The sequence below is a fragment of the Sarcophilus harrisii genome, chromosome 6 (assembly GCF_902635505.1).
Source record: "Sarcophilus harrisii chromosome 6, mSarHar1.11, whole genome shotgun sequence".
Lineage (NCBI taxonomy): Eukaryota > Metazoa > Chordata > Mammalia > Dasyuromorphia > Dasyuridae > Sarcophilus > Sarcophilus harrisii.
The window spans coordinates 75,467,501-75,481,271 of record NC_045431.1 but is presented as its reverse complement, the minus strand read 5'-3'; the positions used below and the strand labels follow the sequence as shown (position 1 = coordinate 75,481,271).

Below are 13,771 nucleotides of genomic sequence, written 5' to 3'. Positions count from 1 at the left end.
TGTGCAAAAAGAGTGATTTCTTGGTGAATGTTTATAAGAAAGATGTATCCAAAGTTTGTGATATTAAACCTAATAAGATGGTTCAGAACAAAAATTGCATGTACCTTTGGTGTGTCATTTTATTGTGTTGTACATACAAAGTTTTCTGTATACTTAAAATATTTTTTTACAGTGTTTTTAAATAGTACTGTTCACAATATGTCATATAAGTCAATTAAAAACATAATACCCATACTCTGGTTTCATTAAAAATAGTTTTCTTCTCATCATTCCTTTTTTCAACTCTTTCTTCTGTTAAAAATTCTTTTCATAGGGTCATAGAGACAGATACTAGATTTGTGATATTAATGGCATAGCTCCTTCCAGGACTGCAACTAATACTATCTTTTACAAGTTATAGCCTTATTAATGTATCGTTGGTGGAGTTGTGAACTGATCCAACCGTTATAGAACTGTGCCTGAAGGGCCATCAAATTGGGCATACCCTTTGATCCTTCACTGCCTGTATCCTAAAGAGATCATGAAAAAGGGAAAAGGATCCACATGTGTAAAAATGCTTGTAGCAGGCCTTTTTATAGTGTCAAGGAATCATAAACTAAGTTGATGCCCATCAGTTGGAGAATGATTGAATAACTTATGATGTATGAATGTTATGGAATATTAATGTTCTATAAGAAATGACCAGCAGGACATTGATTTTTATCGCATAATATTTAATGCTATTAAAATACTTTAATATAGTCATCTTAAATGAACTATTTAACATTAAAAATCTAAGGTAAAAAATTCAAACCTTGCAATGACTGTTAAAATAATTGTAAAAAAAATTACTTGAAAACTTTGGTTTGCAGAGATAAGAAACCGATCCATTGTATGTAGACCATTAAAAAAATAGAAGAAATATTTTGATAAGTATTCCTCCTATTTAGCCTTGATGGCTATTATCCGAAGGAGGAGTTTCATTGGCTTGGGCTTTTGTCTTGTTGATGAAGATGAATACTTTGAGGTACTGGATATCAGAGGTATCATTTTAGAATTAAAGGTGGTTGTCATTGTTATTGGTTGATTTTTGTTTGCTTTTGAGTTTTTAAGACTCAAAATTTCCAAAAACATTTTTCATTTTTTAAAATCCTATTTAAAATAGAGTATTGGTAAGATTGCTTTAGGCTGCATTTTCTCCCCTTAAGAAAAGACTTTAAATCTGAGATCAAGAATCAAGTTTAGAGGTATCTTAAATTGAAAGTTTTATAATTTATTTATTTATTAAAAATTATATTTTTAAAATAGATTTATCATGAAAGGAAGAACTGCTTCCTATTTTCATCTGATGATGATTTTCTGTAAATATGTATATATAATGATGCAAACCACTTAATAAGTGAGGGACAATATTTGAGTTAATTGAAAATCAAAGTGTTTTTTTTTTAAGTTGCAGTATTAATTTAAAGTTTTGATTCAATTTAGGCTTATATCATTTTTTTCTCTTTGAAGTTCTTGCTAATTCTTGTTATTTCAAAATATATGAACTAAAAGGAACCTAATATTTTAAAAATGGTTTGGTCTATAGGTCTAGAAAACATGCCTCTCTTCCACTAAATTTTATTTTATCTCATGTACATTTGCTCTTGCCACCAATTCTTTTTCTAGTGAATCATGACATGAAAAATAAAATGTTGTAAGAATGTTTTATATCTAACATTAAAAAAATTTCCAAATAAATTGAGGGGAGTTGATGTTAAACTGTATTCCTTGTATTTTAGTTGCTTACTTTCCAGATCTCTGAAATTCATTACAGTCCCTAGAAACTGTAGATCATTGACACAGTTTTAAAATGCAGATTATTTACACACTTGAGATATGTTAGACTAAAGGGATTCTAACTGTTGTCTCTTTCAAATCTTATTCTCCAATGCACAGGTATTGAAGTAACCATGTATAGTGCTCAAAAGAATTGCATACTATTGGCATCTATATCAAAGTTTGCTTTAAGCCCCTAAGAACAGAAACACAAGTAGAAATAGTTCTGTGGTTTTACTTCACATCCAAGAAACTCTTAAAGGACTCCAGAAATCAGTATACAATCCATACAAACTACAGTCAAATTATTTATTCAGTCCCAGCCTGTGTAATTCTTAGCGACATCTTTCCATACATCCTTATAGAAGTTTTGTGCAGCTTGTTTTATCCAGTAGACCTTTTGTCACTATCAGTACAAAACAAAAATCAGTACAGATAGATAGACCATCTATCTGTTTTATTTTCATATTACTATGTAACTATTAATCTCATGTGTAGGTCATCTGTGGTACAGCTTACTTTCGCTGTGATGACTGCGTTAGCACCCTGGAAACCTTAGAATCCTCTGGAGTCAGGATAAGCAAAAGTCCTTAGTCTTTATTCTTGGTCTTTAGAGGTAGGATTGAATTGTATTGAAGTAGAATCTCCATGACCTTCCTTCTTCGCCTCCCACCCAGAATGACCCTAGCTAGTTTTACTCCATTCCCTAGTCCCTCCTACAATTCTCTGTATACACCAGTTATCGAACCAGCACAGGATAGTGGGAAGGGCCATTTTCCAGGTATATGCTTATAGAGTATTGTCCAATCAGTAATTAGCTTTAAATGCTGAGTTGTTGGCACTTTAGTGCATGAACTCAAGTTTGAGCCCTCTACATCTCGCCAACCTGAATTTCTCCATTGCACTTTGAGGCACCTACAGTTCCTATGAGGACCTCTCCTTTGAAAAATCCTAAGTTAGTTGCTGCTCCTTCTCCCTTTCTTATTATTTCAACAGAATTGAGACATCTTCCCTCTATATCTCTTTCCTAGTTATCTCACACAAAGAGGTAGCTCTTCTTTTTTCCAAGGCAAATGGTTGGTCCTATTGTGATTGCGTTCTCTATAGTCTCACTTTCAATCTTCCATTATCTTCCTGTTTTACCAGCTATTCCCTATTGCCTATAAATATACTAGTTTTCCTCTTCTCAACAAGATTTACTTCATCTTTTCATTGTTGTTGAAGTTACCATTGGTTTCTTGATTGCCAAATTTAATTCTTTTTTCTGGATCTTTATTCTTATTGACTTTTGTGCAGCTCTTCCCTCTGTTTGTTGCCACCCTTCTTCTCTCTAGCTTTCCTTAACACTATTCTCCTTTGCTTCTTCTCCTAGCTGTCTCTTCTGTCTTCTTTGCTGAAACTTTATCCAGGTCACTCCCCACTAATCAATAATCCCCCAATTATCTGTTTTAGGCTTTCTCTTCTTCTATGCTATGTTGTCACTTGATGATCTTGTCAGTTGATTCCCACATGGATGGATGTCTAAAATGATAATTACAAAAGCCAAAAGAACTAGAGAATCCATCAAGTTTTACAGATCCTCTGTAAGGAGGTATAGAAAGACATGGCAAGAACTGCATAGGTTGGAATTGAATAAATAGGTTATAAGTTATATGGATTTTGTGCTTATGTTTTTGGAGTCCATTGACTTTGTTTCTATACCTCTCTCTTTAGGTCTCATCCCTCATGACTAACTGTCTTAAGAATTTTCAAACTGGACTTCCCTTTGGCATCTCAAACTCAATCTGTCTGAAAGAGAATTCATGTCTTTCCCCCCCAACTTCAAGTTCTTCTAAGAATTCTTCTCAGTTCTTCTGTGTCTGTTTATAGGTACTGTCATCCTCACAGCTTCATTGACTTCCTTGACTATCCACTCTCTCTCTGCACATACAATCTGTAATCAGATTTTATCCTTTTTGTTTTCACAATATCTTTTATGTATGTCTCCCTTTCTCTCTTTATACTGTTACCACCCGTGTACAAGTCCTCATCACTTTTCATCTAGACTATTGTGATAGCCTTCACTTTTGTTTCTCTTCCAGCATCTTTTCACTCAGCTACCTAGATGATCTTAATTTTAGGACTGATTTTTGTCCTCTTTCTTTTCATTGTGCTTCAGTGGCTCTTTTATTACCACTCCCCCTGTCTCTTACACTTTGACACCTTTACTGTCTTTATAGTCTTTTACTCCCTCCATGAATTCTATGATTCAAGCTTCTGAACTGCTTTGTATTTCTTGTTCTTGACCCTCTATCCCCTAATTCTGGGCCTTAATTGTTCCTGGCCTTTCTTCCTCACCTTTGCCTGCTGATTGCCTTCAAGGCTCAGTGAAATCCAACTTATTCTCAGTAGTCTTTGTTGGTCCTTTCTCTTGTTGGTGCCTTTCCTCTAAGTTTACTTCTCACTTGCATTGTATGCAGTTACTTGAATATTATCACTCTCATTAGAATTTGAGCTCCCAATGATTTTGTCTTTCTTTGCATTTCTGATGCTTAGCATAGTCTCTGGTATGGGTAAGTGCTTAATAAACTAACCAACTGATTCTCCATCATACATTGATTTGTCCATCTAATTAAATTAATAAATGGAGAAGCAGTTATTAGTTATTTAATTCAAATAGTTTGTGCTGGGCATTATATTAAGCATTGGAAAATTTTTAAAAAGCAAACAAGACTGTTATTTCCCTCAGGAAGCTTAAATTCCTCATAAAAGAAATTAGAGGATAAAAAGAAGGAAATAGAAGATGTGAGCATAGCATCATGGCTGGGGTGTGGCAAGGAAATGTGTCAAGTAAAAACTCACCATTTAGAGTGTAGGACCCCTAGAAATCAACTTCTTATGAAAACTGAAGGTCAGAGTAAAGGGGCCATGATTTAGAGATCTCTGAGACAAGCAGGAACTGCCTGCCCTTCCAACAAAAGGCAGTTCAGCTCACACTTTTAGAAATCCAGAGACCAGTACTGAAGAAGTTTACTCTATTTTGGGACAGCTATGATTTTTAGGCAGTTCTTTCTTCTATCCTGCTGTAATCTGCATATCTCTTTTTTTCTCATGGGATAATGTATTTGCATATTTCTCTAGTTCATCTTATTTATTTCATCTCAGGCCTCGGCATAGGGCAGATCACATATATTTGTGGATGGTCATGAACTTGCCTTTTCTCATTTTACTTGATTCTCATGCTTTGGTTACATGCTTGTAATTGTAATCTTCTTTCTTATGTACATACTGTACATTTAGTGGTGACATTAGGTCTTCTCTGCAGCCACCAAACACAGTCAACTGGAGCTCCATGAACACACGACAATTTAGATGCTTTATGATAAAGAAGTTGTTATTAATAATCTTAAATATATTCATTTTTACAGAAAAAATTATCAGAATATTCTTCAAGCCTAAGTCAACATTGTTCTTACTTGTAGAGATCCACGTAGTATTAAATATGACTTATAAGAACATATAAGCATTACCAACCCATTGTTCTGCTTGATAACTTATGTGCCTGATTTTAGGTGTAGAAACGCTCTGTGCTGTGAGGTCTTAAAACTTCTTTCTCCATTAATATATTGTCTCAGTTGCTTCATCTTTCCCCCATCTTTTTGAACTACCAGTTTCCTACAACTTTGTGACCTCAATGTAGATTTCTTGTTCTGTAATTGGATTTCTATATGATCAATAAGAACTGTTCTATATTGTAGCTTTTCGATTGGACTACTTAAAATAGAAAGTTCTTGGAAAATCTTGCTGTGATTGTCATTAAAGGAATCCTTTACTCATCATGCATTTTGGTCTTCTTAAAAATACTTTCTCAATCAGTTGAACATCTTATTCTGAATTGTCTTATGGAATGTCAATATATTTTAAAGTATATTTTCCTAATAAACCTATTTCCTATCTAAACCTAGCTAAAATGAGTCAGATGCAAATGTATTATTAATTTAAAAAAATTAATGTCTAACTTTTATTTTGAGTAGTTTACATGTTTTCTACTGGATAAAACAATTGTTTTATCTTGAAATTGTACAAGATAACAATCATTTTTATTGATTAGTTTAATTGCTATAGAAGTAGTTTTTCAGATTTGTACTCTGTGAACCATCTAAATTTTTAATGTTATTTCCTCTCTTTCCTCATATTCACCTGGAATAGAAACCACCTAATTGAAGTAATATAGCAATTCATTTAACATTTTATCATTAACCCTTTTGTATTTAATTAATATATTTGTACTAGTATCCTAATGAATTAACTAGTTTTATTTTGAGGACATTGTGATTTTTAAATACTTTTTTTTCTTATGTAAACTTAATGTTTTAACCAAATGCTTTTAATCTAGGTGTATTTCTTGCTGGCAGCTTTGTAATCCATTTTTTTTTTTTTTTAATTTATCTACTTCCTAATAGCCATCTTTTTTTTTTTTTTTTTTTAAATTTAATAGCCTTTTATTTACAGGTTATATGCATGGATAACTTGTAATCCATTTTAAGTAAGCGAATTTATTTCCAAAACCATTCCTGTTAGATAAGTGATTAAAGAATATAAACAAATTGTTCTCAAAAGAAAAAAATACTGTTAAGAACTACATGAATGTTCCAAAATCACCAACTAAGGAAAATAAAAGTGAAAATACTTTTGAGTTTTTACCTCCTAATCTGTAAATTGGCAAAAACAATGAAAGATGAAAGTACTCAATAGACAAACTAGTACTCATTGGTAAAACTATGAACCAACACAACCATTTTATAAAGCATTTCAGAATTAAGTAAATAAAATCACTGAAATGCCCATTTCTTTTGATTTAGTAATTTCATTATCAGCTTCTTATCATGAGAAGACCACTAATCATAAAAAAGTTTCTGTATACAACAGTATCTTCATTATAGCACTTTTTGTGATAGCAAATGATTGGAAACAAAATAGATGTTTGTTAATCTAGGAATGGTTAAGCAAATTGTGGTACATGAATACAATAGAATATTATCGTATTATAAAAATGATGAATTTTATGATTAAAAAGAATCATGGACATATCTACATGGAATTGATCCAGAATAAAATAAGCAGAGCCAAGAGAACAATTTAGGCAATGACTACAACAATATAAAAAAATAACCATTAAAAGAAATCAAAATTGAATGCTGCAAAATTATAATGAATTAAGTGTGGCTCAAAAGAAGCTATATGAGGAAACACTTCAATACCACCCTTTTGCAGAAGTGGGAGGATCATGAGTTTTGGACTTTACATATATTTTCATACTCTTTCTATGTTTTTGTCATGTCTTATGATTCTCTCTCCGCGCGCCCCCCCCCTCCCCCCATCTTTTTGGCTTTAAACAAATTCTATTTATTGTATGGGGTGTTATGTAGGATATGATATATAGGATGGTTCAATGGGAGGAGAAAAGAAAAGGATACATATAGAGAGATAGATAGATATACATATAAGCAAAAATAGAATGTCAAAAACTTCATTTTGGCCAGTTTGCTTATTTGTATTGAGCTGAATTCATCTGTATAAAATTATTTACATATATAGAAAAATTCTTAGAAATTGTCAATAATTTTTTTTGGTTGGTTGATCTTTTGTGTTCTTTGCACATAGCCAATGATGGATAATGATGTTCATGTCTATATTTCTTAAAGATACATCAGTGTTTTCAACCTAATTGATATACTTTCATATAAAGCTAGGTTTGCAAATTGAGCCTTTGTGAAGCATCCTCCACTTATATTTTATTTCATGATTTGATAGTCCTTCCCATTTCCTAATTAAAATATTGATTAAGTTTTGTTTTATAATTCATGAATTCTACTAAAAGAATAGAGCAATAGTTAAAATGCTGAGTTAGAAATTTGTTTATAATCCACATAACTCATTCTCGGTTATTGTAAATTATTTTTGTTAGAAACCACAGCATTTGTGGGTAGTCTCTTTATAGTGGTTGACTATCTTTGATCTCACAAAAACTCTCCGGCTACATCATAATTACAGGTTGGAATACTAGAGAACGGGCTTGGGTTTTTAGATATATGTGGTGTGTTCCTGTGTAAGCATTGCTGCTTTTTTTTTTTTTTTTTTTTTTTTTTTTTTTTTTTTTTTTGCTATCTGTATAAGTTTGGGCAGCTAACTAATTTCTTTAGTGCCTGGACCAGATGACCTCTCAGGGCTCTTGTATCTTTGCACCCATGACTTTTTCTCCTCGCCCATCCTGATTACCAGCAGCAATCTTAGATAAAGAACTGCATTCTGAATGATGCGCCATGTTTGGCAAACTGCTAAGGACCATTTAACAATTTGCTTTAAATCTAGCTAAATACCCTTGAGTAGTTATATCTTGTATACAGGGTGTGTGGAACACAAAGTACTGGATTTGGAGAGAGGAAGAAGAATGCTGCATTCAAAACCTGTTCTCACTGAGTTAGTAGATGTGTGAACATAAACAAATTTATTCACCATCTTTTGTTCTCTGAATCTTCCCTTGTAAAATGAGAATGTAATACTTAATAGTATTTCTTTCTAATGATGGTTGAAAAATGCAGAGTTTGACATGCCTGAGAGACCTGTATAAACACCAGCTATTCTTATTATGAAACACATGTGATACTGGTTTAACAGAAAGAATGATTTACTTTATGGCAGAAAGGATTAGAATCCCGGATAGTAAAGAAGAATGGAAAGGGCACTGAATTAAGAAAATGCGTTCAAGTCCCAAATCATTCATAACAAACTAGCCCACGCGATCATGGGCAAATTTTTTTTTTCTGAGTTTTGTCATCTGTAAATTGAAGTAGGGTGGACTAGGTGATCTTCAAAGTATTTTGTAGCTCTTCACATTCTTTTATTCCTTTAATATAAAGAAACAAAGAAAGAGGAGATCGGGAAGAATGGAAGAAGGAGAGGAAGAATACTGGAAAAGAAGGGAAGGGAGGAAGTAGTGCCTATTTGTCAGACATCATGATAATTGTTTTTCAGATAATATCTCATTTGATCCTTACAACTACCTTGAGAGGTAGATGGTAATGTTATTCTTATTTTGCAGTTGAGGAAACTGAGGCAGAATTAAGTAACTTGTCTAGAGACACACAGCTAGCGAATGATTGATGCCTGATTTGAACTAAATGTTTCCACATACCAGGCCCAGAATGTTATCCCCTGAGCCATCATTTAAAATCAGAATAGATTAATTTTATTCTGAATTAAATTAGTTTTCGTGTAGTTTTTTCTTGGAGATGCCTGTTGTCTCCTCTGTTTCTATGATTCTCCCCCTCTTCCCCCAAGTTGTGAATAGTATTTAGATATTTCTTGAGTGCTTATTTAGTAATACAACATGAATTTCTTGGAATGTTTCTGGTTGCTTTTTAATACCACATTCTGGTGAGAATGGATGGGATTGAGTGAAAAGGGAAGGAATATCCAGATTTACAGACATTCTGTTTTTGATAGGAATGTGTTGATTGTTTTGACCACAAAGATGGACTCTTTATCAACTTGAATTTCATTATAATGCAGAAATTAAAATAATTTTTATTTTTAAAAATAATGCAAAATATTATTCTGACTTTAATGTAATTGTTCTCTTTGTTAAAATGATTTTTTTTTCTCTCAGCATATTGAATATAGCTCTCAAGATTGAAAGTTAATATTAAAATCCTGTTTTGCAAAAGTGAAGTGCAAGAAAAAATTTTTTTTAAGGTTCAACCACCACCAAAGTTATTCTGTTTGCTCTTAACTTAATAGTAGGGAATATACAGGCATCAGAAACCTATTTTGTGTGGCATGTAGGTGGATAGAATGAGGGGTTTGTGTATCAGGAAACTTGAATTCAAATCCTACTTTTAATACTACTTGTGTGTCCCTGGCTCTTAACCTCTCTTACTTAGAGGTTTTCATCTAAAAAATGGAAATTATAGAATCTACCCTACAGGATTGTTATAAGGATATAATGAGATAAATTGTGGTAAGCAATATTAGCTATTTATCCTTTAACTTGAACTGTGAGCAGAAAATGTAGTCTCTGTACTTCAGGATTCTTTTCATTGAAACATTTTGAAAAGTTTTGCCATTTGATATTTCAGTTCAGATTTGAAAATTTCAAGCATTCTTACTTAGAGGATAGGACTAGTTTGAGCTGTGACTTCTAGAACATGAAAAAAGAAAGGTTTCAAATTCAGATAGTAAATAATGAATTATAATTAGGTAAAATCTTAAATAATTTTTTTAGAGGTAGATCGTTTGCTCATTTTAACTTTTTCATTTATGAGAGATCATGCTTTGAAATTTTTAATGGTATTGACTATGGTTCATTTTCATGAAGATCTACATTAGATATCATTCCCTAAAATGCTTTGATCTATTTTAATTATAATAATCTTATACTCAGGCTATGTGCAAGTTAGAAAGTAAGGTGAAAGCTAACAGTAAAGTGTTAGAAATCTTAATATTAAGCTTTTTTTAAAAAAATCACAAAAATTTGATTATTATGTTGGCAACCATGTTTCAGACATTATCCTTTTTCTCCCTTGTGCTCCTTTTCTCTACCCCCTCTCCCTCACAAATTCAAGCCCTTCCAACAGCCACTGCAAATAAGTACAAATACATATATACTTGAAATTATTTTAAGTATGAAGTTGCTGATCAGACAACTGTTAACAGTTTTTTTTTAATGCCTTTAGTTATCATATTTATATATGGAATTTCTGGTGGATATTTCATAAAGAATTTATTCAAAATTACATAATAAAGATTTTTTTTAGGAGTTATACAAGTCCATTATATCTTTTATAAAACATTCTAGTTTGGTTTCCATTTTATCTTCTTTTAAGGTCAAATGTGACTTTAATGTTGCACAAAGAGACAGAGATTGATAATCGAGAAAGAATAGCCCTCTAATGTGATTTATATCTATGGATTTTATGTCAGATATGAAAAGTTGCTGCTCAAATTGTAAAGGAGGATCCATTAAAGAGCACTTTAAACCATTTTACTACTTAGCTTACTCTGGATAGTTGTTTTTAAAATTATTCCTTTTTAAGCAAACTATAAAGTTACATCTTATCAAATCTTTATCAAGTGTTCTTGGAGAAAGTTAAGAAAATGCTCTAATGTTACTGAACATGATAGAAATAATATATTTTTTGAAAAGACCTCCAGTAGTTCAGTAATTTCTTTAAAGCTGTATGGGGGTATTCGCTATTCTGAACTGGAAATTATTATCCCTGTAATTTCTAGTGTATAGATATAAGTTTAGACATTGATAGTGTAAGAAGGTAATACTAATATTTAAATTTTATTTTACATATATATACACACACATATAATACTAAAATTTTAATTTCATGTGGATAACAACAGATAATCCTCATTTCCATACTTTTAAACACCTTCTTAGTTTCAGGATAAGAATTCAAAAGAAATTCTGTGAAGCATCCTGGCCCTTTGATCAATTTGTGAGTGTCTGAAAAATTCACATGTCTGTTGACTTGTTGTTACATTGTAATAATTTTTGAGATGTTTTCCATTTTTAATAAAATCCTAAGATAACATTTTCTCGCTTCTCTAAATTACATTTATTTAGTTTTTTAAGTGCTGCTACTATTCTTCAATTAACTTATAATTTTTTAACGACCCTTCACACTTTAAATGTATATGTATGTATGATGTTTTACCTTTTAAATTCTTAAATATTAATGTAGTTCTTAAGTTGTGTCTCTAAAAGGGATAAAAACCTTTATTTAGGAATAATGAGGAAGATGCCAATGTAGTGGAAGTTTATTGCTGGTGAAAGTTCTTCCCTGAATATGCTTTGAAAAATCTTCACTTGAGCCAAGTGTTAATGGATTTTCTGTACTAACCCTAGAATTAGTCCTTTACTTGAAAGTATGTGAAATAAGGTCAGTTGTTTTTATCTTATTTACCTACCAAACATTGATTCTAAACATTCATATCAGTTTTTCATTCTCCCTCTCCCTCCCTCTCCCCAAAAAAATGATATCATTTGTGTGGCTGCATAGCATAGAGAAAAAGAGTGATACTCAAAGGCAAGAAAACCTTTCAGTGGAAATGTATTACAGACATCTTGCAACTGTACATTAATGGGCAAGGCATTAAGTTTGGGCCTCAACTTAAAATGGGCGTAATAAGGGCACCTTGGCTACAAAAGCTTTTATAAGATTTGAATGAGATAATGCTTATGAAGTGCCTTTCAAACCTTACATAACATTTATATATTGCATTATTTGTTATTATTTATATAAGTTAACTAATATTTTAATTTTATTCTATGAATTTATAACTTTTTCTGGTATTTTAAAAAATTATCAATATTTTTCCTCTTTGAAGTCATTGTGTGCTCAGTATTCTGCTGATAAGCGAGAAGAGGAGAAGATGTGTGATCACTTAATAAGAGCAGCAAAGTATCGGGACCATGTGACAGCAACTCAACTAATCCAGAAAATTATCAATATACTGACGGATAAGCATGGAGCCTGGGGAAATTCAGCACCAAGGTAAAGAGATGACTCTAAGTTTTGGATACTGATGTTCTGGCTGACCTATATATGAACATGTGTTTTGGGTTATATTCAAATCCAAGTAAGGCACAGTCTAATGTTTCATTTGTGATCCATGATAAATCTAAAATAAATTTTAAAAAGGAAAAATTGGGCAGAGGGAAAGATAGTTATTTCTTTGAAAATCTGCCCTTTTCAGTTAAATTTAGCATTGATGAATAATTTATGTAAAACAACTTAAGAACACTTTTACCTGCATGTGTACTTTTTGGTAAAATGTTTTAAGAAAAAAAATCTTATATATTAAGTAAGTTATGCTGGTAAGTGAATGACTTTCTAGATAAGTGTAATAAGAAAATTAAATCATATTTTAAATCTCTTGAGTTTTAAAAGACATCATTAGAAGAACTTTTTTGAGTAATTGTAGAATATCTTTGAAGAAAAATAGTAGTTCAAAATTTTAAAAAATAATTCTTGAAAATGGGTCAATTGATGTTTTGTATTTTATCATTTAAGACTACTGATTTGAACATCTTGGGCATAATTTTATCTTTCTTTACCACTATATTGTAGGTGCTTGATAAATATAGTTGTTTCTTTTAGTTTTAAGGTAGGTCAACTGTTAAAACTCTCCCTGTTGTGTTTTTCTATACTTTAAGATTTAGATGTTTAAATGTACAAAGTATGAAAATAAACTGGCAAAAATTATAAGACACAATGGAAAGCAAAATATTATTATATTACCTGGATTCCTTTTCATTAATCAACAAGTCTTTGCTTACTATGTTCTAGATATTTTGCAATTCTGTGTATTATTTATTTTCAGGTAAGCCAAGTTTTACCTTGTTTAAAAGGCAAATCCAGACTTAGAAATAATATATTTATAGTTAATTAACAAATATGTCTTGACATGCTTTTTTGTATGTTTTTGTTTGTTTAGAGTACATTGTAGACTTAAAATTGTGATTTGAGTAATTCATATATTGAAGTATATTTTCTTATACAAAATATATATATATGAAAAATCTGGATTACTTATTGCCCACCCACCCCACCTAAATACTGAGTAGGTTATGAGCTTCTTAAAAAAGATGAATTGTCTCAGGTTTGTAGGTATGTTGCCAGATTTAGCAGAGTATCTGATATATTAGTGTTTGCTAATTGACTACTTAATTGATTGGATTTCACAAAGTTAATGTTTGTAGTATAAGTTGAGATGATTCTGTTGAGGCCTAAAGAAGACCAAAAGAAAATGAAAAAAGAGCTTTTTGATACTGTTTTCCACTACCTCAGGGAAAGCCTCTTCTGCTTTATAACATTTGTAGTGCCTGTGCAGTATTGTGGATAGTTAGCTTGTATATATTATGGCACAGAATCCCAAAACACCTTAGTTTTTCCTCTGGATTTCATTTGTGGAAATGAAC

General features: G+C 31.6%; 1 protein-coding gene across 8 annotated transcripts in view; it reads left to right on the top strand.

The window, feature by feature from the left end:
* The window catches only part of LRBA (LPS responsive beige-like anchor protein), a 754,452-nt gene that overhangs the window by 345,078 nt on the left and 395,603 nt on the right, over nucleotides 1-13,771 (top strand). For all 8 annotated transcript variants that reach the window (XM_012552173.3, XM_023505940.2, XM_031943309.1 and 5 more), the window contains one exon: nucleotides 12,178-12,344. In XM_012552173.3, the coding sequence (XP_012407627.1) occupies nucleotides 12,178-12,344 (167 nt within the window). The remainder of the gene's footprint in view (nucleotides 1-12,177; nucleotides 12,345-13,771) is intronic.